Source organism: Poecilia reticulata, chromosome 2, assembly GCF_904066995.2.
Source record: "Poecilia reticulata chromosome 2, P_reticulata-male-v2, whole genome shotgun sequence".
Classification (NCBI taxonomy): domain Eukaryota; kingdom Metazoa; phylum Chordata; class Actinopteri; order Cyprinodontiformes; family Poeciliidae; genus Poecilia; species Poecilia reticulata.
Genome location: NC_088831.1, coordinates 2,569,468 through 2,591,545, shown reverse-complemented (window position 1 = coordinate 2,591,545; position 22,078 = coordinate 2,569,468). Strand labels below are relative to the sequence as shown.

At 41.1% G+C, this 22,078-nt stretch overlaps 1 protein-coding gene and 1 long non-coding RNA gene across 2 annotated transcripts in view; one reads left to right on the top strand and one right to left on the bottom strand.

Moving 5' to 3' along the window:
- The window catches only part of LOC103473276 (sodium/potassium-transporting ATPase subunit alpha-1), a 22,346-nt gene extending 4,742 nt beyond the window's left edge, over positions 1-17,604 (top strand). The window contains exons 2-25 of the mRNA XM_008423384.3: positions 819-931; positions 1,339-5,177; positions 5,429-5,539; positions 8,202-8,261; positions 8,818-8,919; positions 9,034-9,135; positions 9,221-9,334; positions 9,416-9,550; positions 10,025-10,142; positions 10,273-10,541; positions 10,626-10,934; positions 11,606-11,740; positions 12,019-12,211; positions 12,284-12,459; positions 12,544-12,680; positions 12,994-13,144; positions 13,269-13,437; positions 13,517-13,671; positions 13,753-13,876; positions 13,961-14,106; positions 14,187-14,317; positions 15,307-15,408; positions 15,853-15,944; positions 17,411-17,604. Of these exons, the coding sequence (XP_008421606.1) occupies positions 5,166-5,177; positions 5,429-5,539; positions 8,202-8,261; positions 8,818-8,919; positions 9,034-9,135; positions 9,221-9,334; positions 9,416-9,550; positions 10,025-10,142; positions 10,273-10,541; positions 10,626-10,934; positions 11,606-11,740; positions 12,019-12,211; positions 12,284-12,459; positions 12,544-12,680; positions 12,994-13,144; positions 13,269-13,437; positions 13,517-13,671; positions 13,753-13,876; positions 13,961-14,106; positions 14,187-14,317; positions 15,307-15,408; positions 15,853-15,944; positions 17,411-17,439 (3,072 nt within the window). The 5' untranslated portion in view covers positions 819-931; positions 1,339-5,165 and the 3' untranslated portion in view covers positions 17,440-17,604. The remainder of the gene's footprint in view (positions 1-818; positions 932-1,338; positions 5,178-5,428; positions 5,540-8,201; positions 8,262-8,817; positions 8,920-9,033; positions 9,136-9,220; positions 9,335-9,415; positions 9,551-10,024; positions 10,143-10,272; positions 10,542-10,625; positions 10,935-11,605; positions 11,741-12,018; positions 12,212-12,283; positions 12,460-12,543; positions 12,681-12,993; positions 13,145-13,268; positions 13,438-13,516; positions 13,672-13,752; positions 13,877-13,960; positions 14,107-14,186; positions 14,318-15,306; positions 15,409-15,852; positions 15,945-17,410) is intronic.
- LOC103473260 (uncharacterized) overlaps positions 1-22,078 on the bottom strand; it is a 139,215-nt gene that overhangs the window by 74,020 nt on the left and 43,117 nt on the right. The gene's annotated exons all lie outside the window — the stretch shown is intronic.

Here is a 22,078-nt window from a genome sequence, read left to right as displayed (position 1 = left end):
TGAGCTAAATAACACTGAAATATTTCCCTCCTTTTTTTGAAGAATTCAACAAACACCCACGTTTGACTTTTCAGCCAGGCTTGTGAAGTTTGCTGTAGGACATTTCTGGATCCCCCGTTTAGCAGCATGTGTTGAAGAATGTAATTAGGAAGAGTTAGTGTGATCAGCCTGTGAGAACTAGAGGTGTTACCAAGACACAAGTAGCACAAACAGACAGCGATACTCACCGTTTGTTGTCAGGGAAATTGTGATGTGTAAGACATTTTTCTCTCACCGCACAAACGCCACAAATATGCCTAATCCAAACCTCCCACATCAGTTCAGTTGGGACAGGTTTTGCATTTTCCCCTTCTTTTTTGGCTGCTGTCTTCACTTCTGGCAGCGCGAACAGACAGGATACGTCACATTGACAGGGATTTGAAACCAGAAAAACCCAAAATGCAACAAAACCTGCTCTAACTGTGCTCTGCTTTGGGGAGTTCACCTGGGTACAGAATGTACAGAATGTTCCAGTTAAGTGAAAAGTGGAGAATGATGAGAAATGCAATGGTTCAAATTTTATTCTGGCATAAAAATCTAAATAAATGGTAGGAAGTTGATGCAGTGGATGTTAATTAAGCATCTCTTAACCCCTGAAGCTTCTCAGCTGCAGTCCAGTTGGTGTGAACAGTGTCCTCCAGAATCCGAAGGCCAGATCTACAAAACAAAAATACTCTGACTGGATTTTTGTTCAGAATTGTTCATAGTGAACATGTCACAGCTTTAGTTGAAACCTCATGATGGCTGATCAGGCAAACAGTTGCTCTTTGTTTTTTCAGACTCGTCCCAAGCCAGAGGGGGAGGGAGGATTTTACAAGGCAAATTGTCACAGTGTGAACTCAAGTTTCACTATCAGGTTCCACCTGAACCACCTGAATCTTCACAATCACTAGTATGTACATGGACTTTTGTTTGTTTGTATTAAAGATTAGGTGACAGACCAGGCATTTTTGATTAATCTAGTTGCAAGATATGCTATTTTCAAGCTAACATGCATTGTTTATTAATCACTTTGTGACTTTTAGGAGAGTAAAACATACACAATGTTTTTATTGTGATTATGGCTGCTTCACTATATATTTTTTTGGTGTTAAGTAATGATTGTAGATTTAAAGGGTTGGTGTAGATTTTTGTAAGGTGAAGCTCTATGAAGTTATTATTGGAATATCTCCCTTACATCCAGTAAAAGAGGTCAGATCATTTATAAATGTCATTTAAATGATCGCCTACATTACATCGATGATTCTTTGTCACTTTGTTACATCCATCCATACATTTTCTGTACACCCTTGTCCCTAGTGGGGTCAGGAGGAGTGCTGGTGCCTATCTCCAGTGGGACATTTCAGACGAGAGGCGGGGTACACCCTGGACAGGTTGCCAGTCTATCGTAGGACACATTGTCTCTATTTTTCATATATAGTTACTTATTTGCTTTATGGATGTCAGTGGAAATGTATGAAGTTCTAATGAGTTCAATGTCTTCTACATAAAATATTCAATACAGAGAAAAAATAATGATTATGACTTTTTCCATAATTTATCCACCCTGTCTTTGGATAATCTTTGTCTTTGGATAATCTTCTTCTGCATCTCTGTTTTTTGTTAGATTTTTTTGTTTATCTTCTTTCTATTTTATTTGAGCTGCATTTCATTTCATGATATGACTGCTACCCGTTTTCCAGTAACATAAACCAGAGATGGTTCTGGTAGTGGTAGGACTTTTCTTCTGTCACCTACACAACCAATCACAGAGCAGAAAATCACCAATTTAAAGTCAGGCACAAAACATGACAAATAGTCTCCCTATTCTGAATGGTAAGTAGTGGGCACCAACTCTGTATTGACTCTATATAAGCAGGAAACCAACAGAGAACTTTTTATTTTGTTGCTATACACCCCCTTTCTAATGCTACCCTGGGCATCTGCCCATATGGCAAAGTGATTCAGTTGCTCAGGATGATGTAATATGCTGATATAAAGTTTATTCTCTTATAAATGGTGCTACATGCGTGAGGTGAATCCCTATCTGGTCATGCTAATTAAAAGCTAATGATATTCTTTCTACCTCTGCCAGATAGCTTTTGGTGGTGGCAGTATTATTTTGTGGGAGAAAAAAGCTTTCTGGTGAAAAAAGGCTGGTCATCATTAAATTTTTGGCGCATGCTGGTTGAGGAATGAGATGTCTTCCCACAGCAGTGTGTGACCAAGCAGTTGACCAGCATAATGATTAGGTGCATGTTGTTATGGCTGAGCATTAAATTAATAATTTGTCAAACTGCTAGTAATATTTGTATCTTCAAACAGATAACTTCTGTATTATCACTTGTCTACCACACAGCTTATCAGAATCAGGCCACTCATGGAATTATACTATGACTTTTGAGAGAATGATTGGCTTTAAAGAAGATGACTTTTGTGACTCTTCTCCAGAAGCCTTCGGTTTGATTATGAAACATTTTAAATGCCTCAGGCGTCACTCTGGGTCCAAAGTTCATGACAGTTAGAGGACTACAAGTCCAGCCTACCAGGTGGTGAAACATTTACAATGTACCCTTTTTATGGACTTGTTTAAAAGGTGATGGAAACTTCAGATGTTACTGTTTGAAAGGACGTATTGACTCATTCAGAGACAATGGCATGGCAGTTTTGCATGGAATATTTCAGTGAAATATGACAAATGTCCATTGGAGATTAACAGATTTCTGTTGTAGCTGCTGTTCTGGTGGTCAATCTTTCACGCTCATGCCAGTGAAGTGACATCAGCGCCATGTCGCTAGCTCGTAATGTTTCCCCTTACAACACTACTATGACTCCTTGTTCCGGCTTCTACTGTGACATTGCAAAGGCCACATTGCTCCCACGTTGTTTATATACAGCAGAACTCTATTTTGGGTCAAACAAGCACCTATACCACCTTCATTATAGAACTTAAACCCTTGTAAGCTGCATAAAAGCTCCAAGGGAGCCACTTAGGCTCAATCATAATTTGCTCTTTTGGCTTGATTGATAGCGTAAAATGCTCCGACTCTGCGTGGGAGACCAAATTCCCAAAGACTTCAACTGTTCTCTGGAATGAATACAACAAACGAAAGTGTAAACAGAAATTCTTTAACAATTATACAACTGCTAGTTGAGGTGTTCTGGAGGTCATAATGCTCAGAGTCTGAAGTTTTCAGACTCTGAGCATTATGCTGCAAAGCATAGGGTGCCAGCAATAGTGTTTGCCCCAGGGAAATGTTTCATATTTTGCCAAGTTACAGCCACATACTTTGTGGAAGATTGTCGAAACCAAAACCTTTGTGGAAAGAAAGCATTTAAATTTGGTTATAAACAATGTAGGAGGTTAAAAACCTAACATCACACATGCCCTGAGCACATCAATATGCATTAATACACACCTTAGAAACCATCTCATCTCTACCACAAAAGCTAACATTTACAGTCTATAGGATTTCAGCCAATCAGTACTTATGAAATGAATGACACTCCTAGATCGGCTGCTTTGTCAATGGTAGCCAATAGCATGTCAAGTAGCATTGTGCCTCAGTATTTGAGATTCCCACGCTGCATTTCTTTGGAATATTTTTTGTATATAATTTGGAGTTACATTCCATTAAAAAAGTTGCAATCAACATGGGTACATGGATTATAATGAACCAGTAAGTGTCCATATCTACGTCCAATTCAGAATCTATTGTGAGACTTAATATTTTACATATTTGTAACCAAATATGAAATATTCTTTTGGTCAGAGGGATAAAAAGCACATCAAGCCCCAGTCTTTACCTTCATACTTCTGTTGCAGTTGTTCCTCCCCATCATCTGACCATTTCACTACATTTCCTTTATTCGCTCCATCTCCCTCAGCATTTTTTCACCCTCCCCCGACTCCTCCTTACTCTCCTACCCCCCTGCATAGCTGAATGAGTACAAACAGTTCGAAAGTTTACTCCAAAACACTCCAGCGTTCTCTGCTGCGCTGCCACCAAGGGTAACTCTCCTTCCTTGCCAGTTTCAGCGAACAGGAAGAGAGCGTACCTTCAAGGTCACCGGTGTCAGCTGGGACATGTGCGATGACATCCTGCCTTCACTTTGAGCTTCATCGGAAACAAATTTGAAGCGTTTTCCTCGTTGCATTCACAAATCATGAAATGTCTCCAATCTGATTGGCAGCTGATTGACCCTTCGACCTGTTCAAGGGCACTGAAACCTGCTCTGTTAAACTTTAAGGTTTATTGCTTGGAGCGAAAAGGCGAGGCCTCTGACAGCTGAAATGATTCACTTTTTATGCTTTAATTTATGATTAAAATAAAGAAATCCTCAAACAAATAGAGATTTTCCTAGCTGTGTGTGTCTGTGTGTGTCCTCTCCCCAACAGGACACACTGACCTTAGAGAGGAAGAGCTAACCGTTCTGTGGATTACTCCCTCTGCATTCCTCATGTTATCTCTGCTGTGTGCAACAGTTTATCTTAACCTATGTTTCTTTTCTATCTTCAGTGTTTTGGGAGAAAGCCTTTTAGTCTATAAAATGCACCAGTCAGTCACCTCCCGAGGTGGACTTTCACATCTCTTGCTGCTGTTTTATCTTCTTGACTCCCATTTTTTTGTGTGTGTTTCTCTCCTCTGATTGTTCCTGTCTGCAGAGTAAACGGACTCGCACAGACGGCTGTGCCGGTTTTTCTGCGACTGTGGGGGGAAAACTGTGAAGCAACTTTATGAAAAGTGTAATTTAATTAGAGAAAGAGCAGAGAGTAATTATAGCATGGAAAAAATAAGGAAGCCATGAGAACAGAACAGGGAAGTTGAGAAATATTCACCCGTCCTCTTTGCTAACATACGTTTGAGTTGGATCCACTCCCCCACCCCCTATCCCCCTGTTTCTCTCTGCAACTCACCTGTCGAGTTTTGCCTCCCATCCCCCCAAAGCTCCTCCCCCTACAGGGCAGGTAGGACTCCAGCTGCAGATATAAAGGTATGCTAACGCCAAGCAGACCATCTTCTCTGCTCTGGGAGTGAAGAAGACAGCAGGGCCGAGAGTAGCGGTGTGGGAAACGGAAAGAGGCGGAGTGGGGAAGTTTTGAAAACGAGAATTGGATTGACTGCTCTCAGAGCTACTCTGCAATCATGGGGCTTGGAGTGAGTATTCCAACTTTTCCTCCTCTTCTCATGTGCGTGTGTTAGAAAACTTTTGGATTGTGAGGTCATTTTGTAATCTGCTTCTTTTTTTGTGGCAAGTCAATGATTAACACACAAGCTTGTTTGCACAGCAAAGAGGAATACTTTCTGCGCTTCCTCATGGAAAACCAAGACGGAGCCTCAGAGTTGTCTTCCCACATATGCTCGGTCTTATTCTGGGACTTGTTTTTGTCTCACTTTCTCCAATCCAGAAAGGGAAGGATGATTACAAGCCGGCCGCAACGTCGGAACACAATGAAAAGAAGAGCAAGAAGGGGAAACAGAAGAAGGATATGGACGAACTGAAGAAAGAAGTGGATCTGGTGAGTACGCCAACTTTTCTGCTGGTGGAGCCTGTCAGAGCGAGCAGTCGCAGGGATGAACCGTTACGGCTGACACAAACCTCACAGAGTCACATGAGATGTCTGTTTGCTTCATAAAGATTACTGTTTACACTTCTACACATGCAGTCACATGTTATTAAAGAGTTTCCAGCTATAATCAGCCTCTAACACATGCTTAAAATCTTACTTTCCAGTCGTGGACAAAGTAAGGTTAAGAAAGGCGTATAGGTCAGAGGACGGTTGGCCAGTTTCTACTGGTGTCAGCTTTTTTCCCTCAAGTCCTTTCACCAAGGTCAAAGAGGAAGTCAAATTTTAGGAGAGAGTAATTCATTTCACAAAATCATGATACATTTTGAAAGTGTAGTGATGGCGTTTTAAAGAGCAGAGGGAAATTGTTTTGCAAAATAGAGGCATTTCGCCCAAAAAGACCCGACTGTCGTGTCCTTCACAAGGTCAGACCACAAGGAGAAACGGTCACAGTCAGACCACCTGACGCCTCACTCTGTCTCAAGATGTCTCACTTCTTTTGCTTAATTATGAACATACCTTCAAGATTTCCAACAATACTCACAATTTAATAAATTCATCACCACAGTGATCAAGAGTTTGTACATCATCAGGCAAATTTGTCTCATTTAGCTTCACCCAGTGATTGGAACAATTTGCAAAAAAAAAACCCCAAAAAAACTGAAGGTCAGTACACTTAAATCAATACCATCTCAATGAAAACCATAGTTCATGATCAATATACCTTGATATATTACGTGTCTCATAGTATGTTTAGTTAGTATGAATATGATTGTGATTTTTTTTCTGTTCCATTATATTTTTCTGTTTCCTACTGGATGATATTCTGGTTTATACTTGCACAGCATTACAATGCTTGGAACATGTGATCTAAACAGATTGTTGAGAATGAGAATTTGTTCTCAATCAACTAATAAAACCAAAACGTTTTAGATATCAATAGTCAACTAATTAAAGTAGATTTTTAGTCATTTCTAAATGTACTCAAACACCAAAGGTTGTAAACAAAAATAAGTTGATATTTGACTCTTAATGTATTCAATGTGTACAGTTTTTAAAAGCCATTTTGGGTTAGATCATTTGATTAACCCCAACTATGTTTGAACATTAGACATATCTAAATGGAAGGTGCAGTCATTTCTGTTTATTTTACAAAGTGTCCAAGACTAATACTTGCCCAGTGTCTTTCTGCAGGCATTATTCTGAATTATAAGGTAATAAAACTCTCATCTTGGTGACATATTAATGGTTATCGTCCTTTGAACATCTTAACTAGATCTCAAAGTCCTGCCTCAAGCTGAAGGACATCTTAATGTCATGGCAACGCTATCGCCAATCTCCTCTGATCTTTCCAATCTAGCATATCATTCACTGCAATTAACGCCATGCCCCAGCTTTAATGTTCCCTTGGAGATGCAGAAATTCTTTCAGTCCAAATAAACGCTTTAAATGATTTACCGTCATGTATTAGTAATTCCAATGCTTCAGGTCTGATCCGTGGTTAAATAATGGCGGCTTACAGAGCAGCAGTAAAAGCACAGACGGGTCTCTGGAGAAGCACATCCAGCTGACATGTTAATGATTATTGCCCAGTCATACAATTAACTAGAGGTATCAAAGTCCAGTAAAGACAATGGAGGCTATTTCCATAGCAACATTATGCAGCCTTTGATTTGACTACATGTGGCAAAGTCTGAGCAGAAATGATTGATTGCTAAAAATAGAGTGGCTTCATTTATTTAAACAGCAGCAGGAATTTCCAACCCAGGATTTATCTGAGAGCTTGTGGTCAGCCATCCAAATAACATCAAAACGAGGCCGAAACATGAAAGAAGACGAGGCGAGAGATGTCCTCGTTGAGAAGGGGGAAAAAACGCAGCGCTACTTTTGGAGCATGTGATAATATATTGTCCATGGCACATTTGACATGCTTGCTTAGTATAATGCCAAATGTTGATGGGGATGGGAATAACTGTGCAAATGTGCTCATGTTCTTCTTCTTTAGGGAATGTGAGAGGACTTGAGTCATCCAGTAGTCGACAAACAGTTTAAAACTTTAGTGATTGAGTCAATCAGATTGCAGTTCATCCAAGTTACATCGGAAGAATTTTTTTTCATTCACCCGCTGTGGGCGTTATTAAACAAAAAAAAACCTCAGTGTGGGCACATGAATGTGTCAGCCTCTCTGACTGTTCATTTGCAGAAACACTTTGCTTTTTCAATTAGAGAAACCACAGCAACATGAAACTTTTTTCCACATGTTGGTTTAAAATGGAGGATGAGTTGCTATATAAGCCAAAATGATTTGAATGTTCTGTTGTGTTGTTTGCAGTTCATGTTTCACAATCCTCTGCACACTAGTTTTACTCAAATGTTTGACTAATCTTAAAAATCACTGTACGTTCCCTCATGCATCCATAATCTGGATCAGATGGGCAATTCTGTTTTGTCATCTTTATGTTCCCTGGAGGCCACGTCAACACATTCTTTAATCCTCAGAGGAGATAATATCTGCGGTTTTAAAATGACAGGGATTTCAGCCTGTTTGACGCAATGTCTGTCAATCTCATTCTCTCTTCTTTGTGTTTTTTTATTTCTTCCTCTCCCTCCATAGGATGATCACAAACTGACATTGGATGAACTTCACAGAAAATATGGCACAGACCTATCAAGGGTGAGCTCTCTACACACAGGATTTATCAGGATTCACAGTGGTAGATAAGGCCAGAGTACAAGCTTCAGGCAGACAAACACAGCCGTGCCGGAGCAGACTTTCATATAATTATCCTGCAGAGTAGCAATGTGGTGAATGGGCAGAAGATTTACCAAAGTGTCTATTAACCCAAATGATAAAACCTATTTTGCAATGGGATTGTGGCATTGCACAAAAAAGGTAAGCTTTGCAGCTCCTTTTTGATTTCAGGAGACTTTTTATGGTCTTCGTTGTGCAATATACAACTCCACAGAGGCTAAATGCCTGATCATCTGTTAAAACTTGGTCTGTGTGAGTTTTCCTCAAAGCAAAGACTCAATCCATCAGGAACACCATCCTTATTGACTGAGTTGACTATATCTGCTTAGAGAAATGTCTGGTTAGATGTCTTAACCTCACAAGGCTAAATGTGACTTTTGTCAAACCTGAATCTAAATCCACCATCTGGTTAATAGAATACTTTATATCAATCTGCCATAGAGACTTTAAATGCTAATTTCACACTATGTCTGTTTAGGGTCTTTCTGCCTCCAGAGCAAAAGAGATTCTAGCCCGAGATGGTCCAAATGCCCTGACACCTCCCCCAACCACACCCGAATGGGTGAAGTTCTGCAAGCAGGTGAGAGCTAACAACAGACTTGGCACAATTTAAATGGATGCTAATATATTTTTAGATTAGCGTTTGCATGCGGTAGAGATGGTTGTTTGAATGTTGTCTTGGTCTCTCGTCCAGCTGTTTGGTGGTTTCTCTATGCTGCTGTGGATTGGGGCGATCCTCTGCTTCCTCGCTTATGGTATTCAGGCTGCTGCAGAAGATGAACCAGCAAACGATAATGTAAGAAGATTTCTCTTACTGTCCTCGACAGTCATTTCCTGGTCCTCCAGAAACTAAATGACGCGTCCTATCTGTCCTCCTACAGTTGTATTTGGGTATTGTGCTGTCTGCTGTCGTCATCATTACTGGTTGCTTCTCCTATTACCAAGAAGCCAAGAGCTCCAAGATCATGGAGTCCTTTAAGAACCTTGTCCCACAGGTGAGACTTCCTGCTTCCACAGGCCTGTGGCAGCTTGTCGTTACACTAGGTCTTACTTCAAACCTTTCTTTTGTATCATAGCAAGCCCTGGTTGTCCGTGATGGGGAGAAGAAGAGCATCAACGCTGAGGATGTGGTGGCCGGAGATTTGGTGGAAGTGAAGGGTGGAGACAGGATTCCTGCTGATCTCAGGATCATCTCTGCTCATGGCTGCAAGGTTGGTATCATCAGTCTACGTATAGATTACTGGTGGAACAATTATAGGCAACCTTGGTGTATGTACACCACTTCAACTGGTTCTAGAACTAATTAAAAGGTTCAGACATACAGAGAGGGATCGTTGACCAGACCTCTGGCTCCCACAGTACCAGGTTCTCTCTAGTGTTTCAACTCAGGTTTTCTGTTTGGTTTCAGTCCTACTAAAGTTTTACAGTTTTGTTGTAGGGCCAACCATATTTTATTTAAAGTAGTCTAAAAAGCTATTTCAAAATTCCATGGAGTGTAAATATGGACAAGTTTGAGCAAGTATCTATTCTCCAAGGAGGTGAGGAGACTTATATTTTCAATTAAAAGCTCATAAACTCTCTATATATACAGAAATACCTGAGCTGCTTTTATAACACAGAAATTTTCAATTGTCCCAATAACATGGCATAACAAAAACAACTTTATTTTTTGCTTTATTTTTCAGGTGGACAACTCCTCCCTTACTGGTGAATCAGAACCCCAGACCCGATCCCCAGAATTCACCAACGACAATCCGCTGGAGACCAGAAACATTGCTTTTTTCTCCACCAACTGTGTTGAAGGTACTCATGCCCTTAGAAATGTAAAGTGATAAATGTAGGTGGGATATTTTGGGGGATGTGCAGTTTGGAGACATTAAAAAAAATAGCTGGACAATATCCTGAAACTGTAATGTTCCTTCTTGATGTTCAGGAACTGCCAGAGGAATTGTCATCAACACCGGAGACCGAACCGTTATGGGTCGCATTGCCACCTTGGCTTCCAGTCTGGAGGGAGGAAAAACTCCGATTGCCATTGAGATTGAGCACTTTATCCACATCATCACCGGCGTGGCCGTCTTCCTGGGTGTGTCTTTCTTCATCCTCTCCCTCATCCTTGGCTATGGATGGCTGGAGGCCGTCATTTTCCTCATTGGTATCATTGTGGCCAACGTTCCAGAAGGTCTCCTGGCTACCGTCACTGTGAGTCTACAAGTCTTTTCGTCCTCTTATCCAATAATCTTCAAGAATATTCCATCAGTTTTGATCGATCTGGTTTGTTTCCAGGTGTGTCTGACTCTGACTGCCAAGCGTATGGCCAAGAAGAACTGCCTGGTAAAGAACTTGGAAGCTGTGGAGACTCTGGGCTCCACCTCCACCATCTGCTCCGACAAGACCGGCACCCTGACCCAGAACAGGATGACCGTGGCTCACATGTGGTTTGACAACCAGATCCACGAAGCTGACACCACTGAGAACCAGAGTGGCACCTCGTTTGACCGGAGCTCGGCCACCTGGGCGTCTCTGGCCAGGATCGCCGGACTCTGCAACCGAGCCGTCTTCCTGGCCGAGCAGAACAACATTCCCATCCTCAAGGTGAAGAGCTGGTGTAGCATATAGACATCTCTGAGTCTCGTTGTTAACCTGAGTGGCTTTTGTTGAATTATCATTTTCAGCATTATCAGAAATAATATGACAATGTGTAAAGCATGGCAGAGTTATGACTTGGCAAGGGGCTTTTAGGATCCAACAAACTGGTAGAGCAGCCACACTTAACAAGAGAGTGTCATTGGAAGCGCTTAGTGTTATTAAAGTCCAGGAATACCAGTGTGCCTGAGGATATTCTACTTTTATCAGTGATATATAGGGTGGGCCAAAGTTTCCATACATAGAAAAAATAAACATTTTATATTGGACAACCATTTTTATTTTTGTGGGACTCTGTGCAATCGCTGCACGCCTTGGACCACTTCGTGGTTGATCTGCAACATTTCTAGTTTTTTGAAACTTGCAAATAAGTTTTGCCACAGTGTTGTGTGTGATGCTCGTTCCATGTTTTCTGTTAATGTTTCATGCAACCATGCGACTGCTTCCCGAGCCAGCCATCAGTATAATTTCAATTCTTTGCTCTTTTGTCAACGCATCTTCTTGGGTATTTGAAATATAAAAGAAATGTACATTTTACATTCTCCTATGTGACCCACTTATGACCCACCCTCTATTTCAAATTTAGCATTCTTGTCTTGTTCTTGTACTTCAACTCACAGAGAAATGTGGCTGGTGACGCCTCAGAAGCTGCCTTGCTCAAGTGTATTGAGCTGTGCTGCGGTTCTGTTAAGGACATGAGAGAGAAGTACCCCAAGGTCGCTGAGATTCCATTCAACTCAACCAACAAATACCAGGTAAACCATCCCTCAGGTGTAAATTATCTACCTGCTTCACTGTAGCTCTGGTTTCTTCCTTCCTTCTTCCTATCCACCATTCCTTATTTTGGGTTGGTCTATGAGCCAAATAAAATATACTGCTTCTTAGTACTGCATAACAGAATGTGTAAAAATTTAAGTTGATAAAGTGGTTCAGTCTTTTTATTATCATCATCCTGTTTCTGAACATTTTATTTTATAGGCTTTTGCATAAAACATTGGTGGCTCTTGGGTTCAGCTTTTTTCTTCTCCAACAGCTGTCCGTCCACAAGAACACAACTCCTGGAGAAACCAAGCACCTACTGGTGATGAAGGGAGCCCCAGAGAGGATTCTGGACCGCTGCTCCACCATTGTGCTGCAGGGCAAGGAGCAACCTCTGGATGACGAGATGAAGGATGCTTTCCAGAACGCCTACGTGGAGCTGGGAGGTTTAGGAGAGAGAGTTCTCGGTAAAGATCAATTCTGTTGAACAATACAAGGAGAGAGCTGCGCGTTCATATGAACATTTTTGTTTTCTTCAGGTTTCTGCCACTTCCATCTGCCTGACGACCAGTTCCCAGATGGCTTTGCTTTTGATACTGAAGAAGTGAACTTCCCGACTGAGAACCTGTGCTTCATCGGCCTCATGGCCATGATTGACCCACCACGTGCCGCTGTGCCAGACGCTGTGGGCAAATGCAGGAGTGCAGGAATCAAGGTGCTTTCAGTTCTCTTTTTTGACTCAGTTAGGTTGGAAAAAGAGATATAGCTTCAACTTTTCCTTCAATCTCCTTCCTTTCAGGTAATCATGGTGACAGGTGACCATCCAATCACAGCCAAGGCCATCGCTAAAGGTGTTGGCATCATCTCTGAAGGCAATGAGACCGTTGAGGACATTGCCGCCCGCCTGAACGTTCCGATTTCAGAAGTCAACCCCAGGTCAGTCCTCTTATTAATCAATATTCCACTTGTAGTTCTAAAATCAGCAATAATAATCATCAAGTTTAGCACTGCTGGCTATCAAAGCCGCACGAAGCGCGCTTAGCCAAAAAGGCTTTTACAATTAATTCACTGTAAGCCAAATAAATCTGAGTGTGAGTCTGAGCTTGCTGTTTTGCTACTTTGTCAGCAACTTTAGCTTGAGAGACCATCAGTGGAAGTTGAATGCACTTTTCCAATGTTCAACAGATCTTTGAACTTTGAGTTTTAAATCTAAGAAATCAGCTAAATCTGGTTGTGATTTCTCCAACAGGGATGCCAAAGCTTGCGTTGTTCACGGCGGTGAGCTCAAAGACATGACGACAGAACAGATCGACGAGATCTTAAAGCACCACGCAGAAATTGTCTTCGCCAGAACATCGCCCCAGCAGAAGCTGATCATCGTTGAGGGTTGCCAGAGGCAGGTGAGTGTCAGCGGGTCTGAGGCAACGTAGATATCATCACGGATCTATGGGCATGTTTTCACATGCCCAAAGATCACATGATCTTTGGGCATCACATGATCTCCTCTCAATGGCTCCTCTGCAGGGAGCCATTGTGGCTGTGACAGGTGATGGCGTCAACGACTCTCCAGCTCTGAAGAAAGCCGACATCGGCGTCGCCATGGGAATTGCTGGGTCCGACGTGTCCAAGCAGGCAGCTGACATGATCCTGCTGGACGACAACTTTGCCTCCATCGTTACCGGAGTGGAAGAGGGTAAGATGAGCGAAAACATGTAAAGTTAGGTTTTGCTTGTTCCAGCCTGAGAATATTAACCAGGATGTTGGTTGGTCAGGCCGTCTGATCTTTGACAACTTGAAGAAATCCATCGCCTACACTCTGACCAGTAACATCCCTGAGATCTCACCCTTCCTCCTCTTCATCATCGCCAACATCCCTCTGCCTCTGGGCACTGTCACCATCCTCTGTATCGACCTGGGAACAGACATGGTGTGTTCTTTAGGAACTTTGTAGGTTTGAAGAGATCAAGATGCCTGTTTTAGAAGCTACAAGTTTCTTTGTCTCTTCCAGGTTCCCGCCATCTCCCTGGCTTATGAAGCAGCTGAGAGCGACATCATGAAGAGACAGCCCCGAAACCCCAAAACAGACAAACTGGTGAACGAGAGGCTTATTAGCATGGCCTATGGACAAATTGGTAATAACCTGAGTCACCTTGACATATTTGTGAATCTTTATCTACTGAAGGCATAATTTTAATAGCTGTTTTCCTTCTCATTAGGTATGATGCAGGCCACAGCTGGGTTCTTTACATACTTTGTGATCTTGGCTGAAAATGGCTTCCTCCCCATGGACCTGATTGGAATCAGAGTCCTCTGGGATGACAAATTTGTAAATGACCTGGAAGACAGCTATGGACAGCAATGGGTCAGTCTCCTTGATCAAGTTTGTCTGAACAGCCATGGTTTGAGCTCATATTAATTTTCTCCTTCTTTTTTGTGCTCCAGACATACGAGAGAAGAAAGATCGTTGAGTTCACCTGCCACACAGCTTTCTTCACCAGTATTGTGATCGTCCAGTGGGCCGATCTGATCATATGTAAAACCAGGAGGAACTCTATTGTGCAGCAAGGAATGAAGTACGTAGATTTTGCTCCTACTTAAGACTAAAGCCACTGAAATCCAGAGACTAAACACGTAGTCTCTAAGCACATAGTGTCTATGTGTTTAGTCTCATTTGAATAATGATGCTGTTAAATCATTATTAAAAGCAGGATTTTATTAAAAAACGTTTATTAAAATCATGCTTAGGCTTTGTTTCTCTATTACTCGAGGGATCCCACAAGGCTCATTCTTGGCCCTTTGTTGTTTTATCTCTATAAATACTTACTGGCAGTCATTGTCAGGGAACACAATACTATACAAATGACATGTTAGGTGTTTGCTTTACTGCGTAGATGTTATAAAAGTGTGTTGGTATTTTTTTGCAGCTAAAAAAAAGACAAAACAGAGATTACAGCTTTGATGGGTACACTTCTACAGATGCGTTAATATGCTAATAGCGAAGCTTTTACTAAATTTAAAAATGTTAAACGTACTGAGCTTATCGTAAGTTAATTTTTCCTAATTTATAATGCCCTAATTTACTGTATTTTGCAAATGGCTAGTAGACAACAAATAAACAATTGTGGTATACAAAAGATTAATAATTACATGGACAAACTACCAGATGTTTTAATTAAAGAAATCCATGGAAAATTTTTGATAAAAATTGTTTTGAGAGCTTCCTGTCATTCTCCTTGAGGTGGATGTGCAATTTAGCGCTCTAGCATTAGCTTCCCCTAAATACAGTGTTGGTTGATATATAGCATTAGCTTCTTCAAATGCCATGCTGGTAGAGTGCTTCAGGGTTAGTGCAGCTAAGTTAGCAGTGCCCACCACTGGATTGAATTTATTTCTTATTTTAAAAGTAGCATATTTGACTTCATTATCAGTTATGTAACAGCTTTAGCTGGAATATTGCAGACATTTAATAATTATCCTCAGGTCATACCAAAGACCAGAAACTGATTCTTTTAAAACTTAAAAATGGAATAAAACCTTTGGATATGCTATTTTCTCCCAACAGGAACCGCATCCTGATCTTCGGACTCTTTGAGGAGACAGCTCTGGCTGCTTTCCTGTCATACTGTCCAGGCATGGATGTGGCCCTCAGAATGTACCCTCTTAAGTGAGTAAAACACACACACACACACACTTTGTTTCAATCAAGCATTCTTCTGCATTTATGGCTTCATCCATTTCCCTGTTCTTAATTACAATTTGTTATGAAGTCTGATCACTAATAATGCTGTTTTTCAGGAAAATCAATGGAAAAATCCATGCTTGTTTTCCAGGGCTGGATTTTAACTAAGAGTAGTGGCTATTATGTCTTGGCTCCAGTAATTTTCACTTCTGAGGCAGGATGAAGAGCTTTAGTTCTAATGAGATCCTTTGAGGAAAAACAGAAAGCAGGGAGAACACATCAGGCTCAATAACTCATGACTCCTTCATATTATTTAGCATCTTTCTTCCTTCCTCTTATCTTTCTGCTGGAACAAACTCTGATCTGTGCTTTGTTGTTTTTTTGTCACATTCTGGTTTTAATTTTCACTCTCCATCTGTAATACCTCAGGCCTGCTTGGTGGTTCTGTGCCTTCCCATACTCCTTCCTCATCTTCCTCTATGATGAAGTTAGAAGATATATCCTCAGACGCAGCCCAGGAGGTAAGACCTTTAGTTTTCATACTTACACAAACCCTCAGTATGAGGAGAAACTGGTTACCTTCTAGTCCTGGCTCTAGTTGTGTCTAATATTGCAGCCATAATGGCAAACACACAAGTAAACTTCAGCAGATGGCGGCAGCCCCCTGTGGGAGTTGAACCCTCAACCCGGCCATTGTTAGTGCCCTCTTCCATTCACAAGGCTCAGTAGGAACTGTATGCAGGGCCTGGTTCTGATTCAGCTGCTTCTTTTACTGCTTTCTTTGTTTGTTTGACAGAGGCGCTACATCTGAGCCCCACGGCTCTGATCATTGTGCACCGCTAGCCTCTCACATCAGCACATCAAAATAAGTCCAGCTGACAGAGCATCCTGCTGCAGCTGTGGTTGTTTACTCCTGCAGGACCTTTAGCTTTAACAATCTTTCCTGTTTTTGCTGAAGAGACGCATCCCCACAGCATGACACTGCCACCACCATACTGCCAAAAAGTTCCATGTTCCTCTTATCCTGCCAGTGTGTCTTCTTTTGCAATTGTTTTCTTCAGAAGGCTATACTCAATTTTATTTCAGGATTTCAGAGTAGAAGGGGTGATTGCACAGTACAGACTTTGAACTGTGTACAAAGTCCTATCCTGAGCTGGATAGGAAGCTCTGACCAGCTTCCTATCCATGCTGAGGAAAAGCATGGAGAGGATCTAATAGGATTTATTGTTTGGATCTATCACAAAAAGTAAAAAAAAATAGAAATACAAACAGTTATCAGCAGGTACCAAGCCCCACCCATACAAATATGTTTGACCCTGATCCCGCCCCCCGCCCCGCCTCTTGCCCTGTGTCCCAATAGCTTTGCGTTACTAGGTTAACGACTTGGGGTTCTTTTAACTAGTCACTTGTTCTCCATTGGAACGCAGTAATTTTGCCTATGAGTGGTACTGTAAAGAAATCAGCCTGAGATTTCTTGTTGTGGCATGACTGAATTTGGAAAAGTTATACCGATGTGAATGTTTATATTATTTTGAAGCATCTTTGTATATGATGGAGCAGTTGTTGCTCTCATAAAAGCACAAATCATTAAAACCGAATCAACAAATTAAGATAAAATGTGGATTTAGGGCATATTCTAATCTCTATAAATGTCTTCCTCTTTTCCATTATGTATTTAGATGAGGTCAGACCCATCTAGTCATGTCCTTTCTAAATAATGATCAATATTTTACTTGCTGTATTGTAAAAAAAGGCCAAAGTGTCTCCTGTTCCTCAAGGATATTATCATCTTAAAAGTCTGACGACATTGCCTCTAATTTAGGATAATTTTTTCTTCCTAGTAAGGTTTTTATTCTTTAACTCACTGACATACCACATCAAGGATCATACAAGTTTTACAGTCAGAGGCTGGCCAACAGGGACTGTAAAACTTGTATAATTTGAAGGCCAAACAAAGTTTAGTTAATTGTGTCTACTCTATTTGTAGGTTGGGTGGAGCTGGAGACATACTACTGAGTCGGGCCAGAAGAAAAAGAAAACTCATATTTCATCATTTATTTGCTGCAATGTTACATATTTGTTTGAAACGCCACAGCCAACAAGCACAAAGGGAAAAAGCATGGATAAATTAAGAGTCTCTTAATTTATTTGTTGTTCCAATAAAACGTGTCCTTAACTAAACTCTGAAGTCACTCGTCTTTTTGTTCCATCCATCCATCAGTTTATTGATTTATCCATCTGTCCATATTTATTATTTAAAAGTTTCAAAGTTTGCATATTTGAGTCTGGAACAGATTCTTTTCATAAATGTGTTCAAAATGTTCTTTTGTCCATTTATCTTTCTCCTCCATGGCCTGTCGGCAGAGAGTGTGTCTGTTTGTGTCTATTATCTGAAGGGCCAGTGTGCCACAATGGTGTTTGTAATGGATTGCTCATTTGACCGCGAATGCAAAGAGGCCCCTGAGTGAAAATGAAGTGAGCCCGCTGTTGGCTATCTCCTCCTGTGTTTACCATGCTCATTATGAACGCCCCTCTCCTCCTCTTCACCTACACAGATAGTATTCCATCATCATACCAACCTGCCAGCAGATGGTTGGCCTCACTGTTCACATACTTGAGGGGAAAACACTTGAGCCATTACGATGAGTATCCCTCAAAACCGTTCAGATTTCCATTTGTGGAAGATGGAATATTCCCAGCAGCCAATCAGATTTCTCTCCCTCACTGGAGAGGGAGCTGCTGCAAGACGGGCAAGAAGAATCTGCAGACAAAAGGATGGAGGGATGCGGAGGAAAACAGGCGGAAGGGAGAGAATGAGGTTGATGGATGGTGAAGGAAGCAAGTCGATGTGATAAAGAGGAAGGGAAGAAGTGGGAGCAGGAGATCAGCAGATTTATTGGCTTCTCTAGTTTCCTCAATTTTCTCAATGTGGAGTGAAATCACAAAACGCAGCTCTTGGATTTATCTTCTCTCATTTTGAAGGAAAACGATTGCAGACACCAACATTATCATTCCTCCACCCCAACCTAGCCCCCCTCCCCCCCGCTCCTCATAATCCCCGCCTCGCCCCCACTGAACGTGCTTGTTGCCATCGCAACCCTATTTGAGAATTCACTCTCTCTCCTCTCTTGAACATCTAAATAAAATCTGGGCCATTTATAGAAGAACGCCGGCGACACGTGCTACAGTTACGCCACATGCTTGACTACCCAAAAACAGAAAGGTTTCTTTACGTCTGCATGCAGATGCATGTAGGTGAGCCTGTGCACACAATGCAGTCGCATCTCTGGTGCGTGTCCATCTGTCTTTCAGGCCCACCTGTTGTTTTATGTGTTTACTCCTGCTTTTTCTGCGCAGAACCAAAGAAATCAGCATGTCTGCAGAAAACAGAAGCAGTGAAGTCTTCCTTTGGACGTTTGATCTATCTTTGGTTTATCTTGTCAAGCTCTTCAAGGCTGCCTGACTACATGTGAGAGAGGCCGATGCTGAGTGGCACGTCTTCCCATCAGGAGACAATAGCACTGTGGCAGTGGGCTCGACCTGTCCAAGAAGGTCACTTGTCAGAAGTAGTAGGCAGGAGTGGATGGCGATGCAAGATTTGCTTGGCAATTTCAAAAAATAACTGTAGAGTTCAAGAAGTTTGCCGCTAGCCATGCAAAATGCAACAAGTGACAGAATGTGTCTTGTTTCAGGCTTACAGCAGATCCAGGGATGAAAGCCTAAATCTCTCATTTGTACTGAGGGATCAAACGATTTAAGAGCTTCTGGAACACATGCAAATAGCTACAAGGGCATTGCTGCTGCCTTGCTGTACCGTACTACAGAACAAACCAGTTGATTATCAATGTGTCCCCTCAACATGGATCCTTTAACCACTGTAGAGAGGGTCCTCGGGTCAGGTATACTACAGCTATTTGCAATGTGTTAAAGGGTCGCAAAGAGAAGGACACGTTCAGGGGACTCTAGAGCTAATAGGAGCCTATAGAAAGCAATATTACCTACTGGCTAAGAAACACTGAGTGGTGCGTCTTCTGTGTTTCAGGGCTAAGTCTGCCTTACCCACTCTGGATTTAGAAGCTGAGAGGTTGCAGAAGTTAGTTGCCCGCTATCAGCACACAACAACCTTGTCAAAGCAGCAGGGGGAAGGAGGTGTCTGCGCACCCAGCTGTTCGGCCGGGAGAGGTGTATGCATGGTGACAGTGTTTTGGCTGAACTGTCTTCCTGGCAGTTTTTTTTTACCTATTCTAGTTTTAATATAATCCTGAGAGAATTTTGTTGTCAGCAGAAGAGAAGCAGTTGTTCTGTTTGATAAACAGCAACCATAGCCCACCTTTAGACCAATCGCACTCATTGGTCATTCAGAAATGTCTTTGTGGCATTGTTTCCGCATGGTCTCTGAAGAATTTCTCAGATTCCTGTCCTTATCGCCATAATAACAGCTCTTTCAGCTACATATTCATAATTCTCTCCATTTTCCATTCCTCCAATTGCAAAGATGCTCTGGTGCTAGAGACCTGTAGACTGTGGAGGCCACTGGTTACTGAAAACAATTTGAGAGGATCACACATTAAGGGATGAAAATAGCCAGTAACTACACTCAGGCATTCAAAAAATACTCAGCAGTATTTTTTGAATACTGCTGAGTATTCAAGCAGTATTCAGCTGCTACCAAGTGGCTTGAGGTGTATCAAACATTATTGTCCAGGGATTTTTAGCCACACAAGTGTTCCCCTAGTCTGATGCACAGTTTTTGACTCCTCATCTTTACCACATTTAGATGCCTGAACATATGGAGTTGCTTCTGCTGTGTGGTTGGTTGATATGATAACTGTGTTAACGAGAAATTAAATTGGTTTACCTACCAAAAAGAGACAGGTAAGTGTAGATTTAATGAATGTGTCTTGAAATTTGGGGTTCTGTAACATCTTAGGACCAGACCATTATGGTTAGCAAAAAACACTCATTGTCTGCTCCATAAAACATAGCAAAAACAACAATGAATGTTTAACCTACTTAGAGATACTTAAAATATTTAGAATGTTTTTACTACGAAATAAGTGTCATTGTTTTGTGTACAACTCCCATCTTTGTGTAAACAGTTTGGGAATGGCCACTTCCTGTTCCAACATGTCTGCGCACCAATGCACAAAGCAAGGTCCATAGACATTTTTTTATCTTAAATTACATATTTAGTGTTGTGCATGGTTGTGTATCTTTGTGATGCTCTGCGACAGACTGGCAACCTGTCCAGGGTGACCCCGCCTCTCGCCCGGAAGGTTAGCTGGAGATAGGCACCAGCAACCCTCCCGACCCCACTATGGGACAAGGGTGTAAAGAAAATGGATGGATGGACATATTTAGTGTTTCCATCCATAGTGCATGCTTAGTACTTGAACCTTCATATTTAAAACTACAGATCTAAATCTAAATTTTTTAAACTTTTGCATGTTTTGCATGTATTAAATTGAAATGCAGGTCATTGTTTTACATTTTTGTCATGAAAGTTATTGGTATAAATATGGATATATAAAAATGGTTTAATTTACTTTTTATGGGTAAAATAATAAAAACAAAGTCACCAACAAAACATCTGTCAGTTATTTTGTTCCTAGACATCCACCTCATTCAGTGACCATCTAGAATGTAGAATGTAGTTTAGAATGTAGATCTACATTCTAAACTTCTGCAGTTTTTGTCATATATCTCGGATGTTTCCATATATGGGCAATGATGTCATGAATACTGTAGTACAAGTTGGTGTTTGGAGAATATAATAGTGTGACATTTAAATAAAAATCTAGTAAAATTTTGTTTTACCCATTTTCATCTCATGTCTATTTAAGATTTATTGTCATTTTAAAACACATCAACTAAACACTTTAGTTTGAAGGTTTTAGTTTTTTACAACCAATTAGCAAAACATGCACACACCCAAAAGCAATCTATGGGTTATTAGAGGTTATTAGATGGCAAAAGGGTCTCTTTTTTCAAATTAATGTAGTCACTTTGGCTTTAAATCACTTTGTCCTATGTTCTTTGTTTGAAAATGCTGTAAAAATAAATAGTCACAAATATTGAAAATCTCACAAGAAGAGTTTGGACCAATCAGCAACAGTCTTCTACTCTTTATGGTCAGACCGTCCCTAGAATCTTGGACAGGATTTGGTTCTTCTCATATCTGTGATTACCCCTGTCTTTTTAACAGCTTTGTCAAACCCAGTTTTTTCTTCCACTCAACTTTCCATTCACATATTTGATTCAGATCTCTGACCAATCAGCTATTTCAGCTACGATGCATTCCAAGTCAGCTGCCTTCTTTAATGTTGAATTTTCTGTATTGAATTTTTTTGGTATAGAGTTTGTATTTATTCAATCTTTGAATTAGCCCTTCGAATGAAATAAATAACTGGAATATCGCTCAAGCTGTGAGCAATTATTTCTCTAACAAATATTGAAAATAAAAACCCGAACCTGTATTTTCTTCTGAAATTCGCAGTAGTACATGGTATGATGTTATGCGTACCGTGTGTTGCATGGTTTTAAAATTTAAAAAAAGAAAATGGAGGAAGCCCCGCCTTTTTCCGTGGGGGTTACCATGGCAAATGGTGTCGACGTCATAATGGAAGGAACGCAGACTATAAGAGGTTCTGCCGCG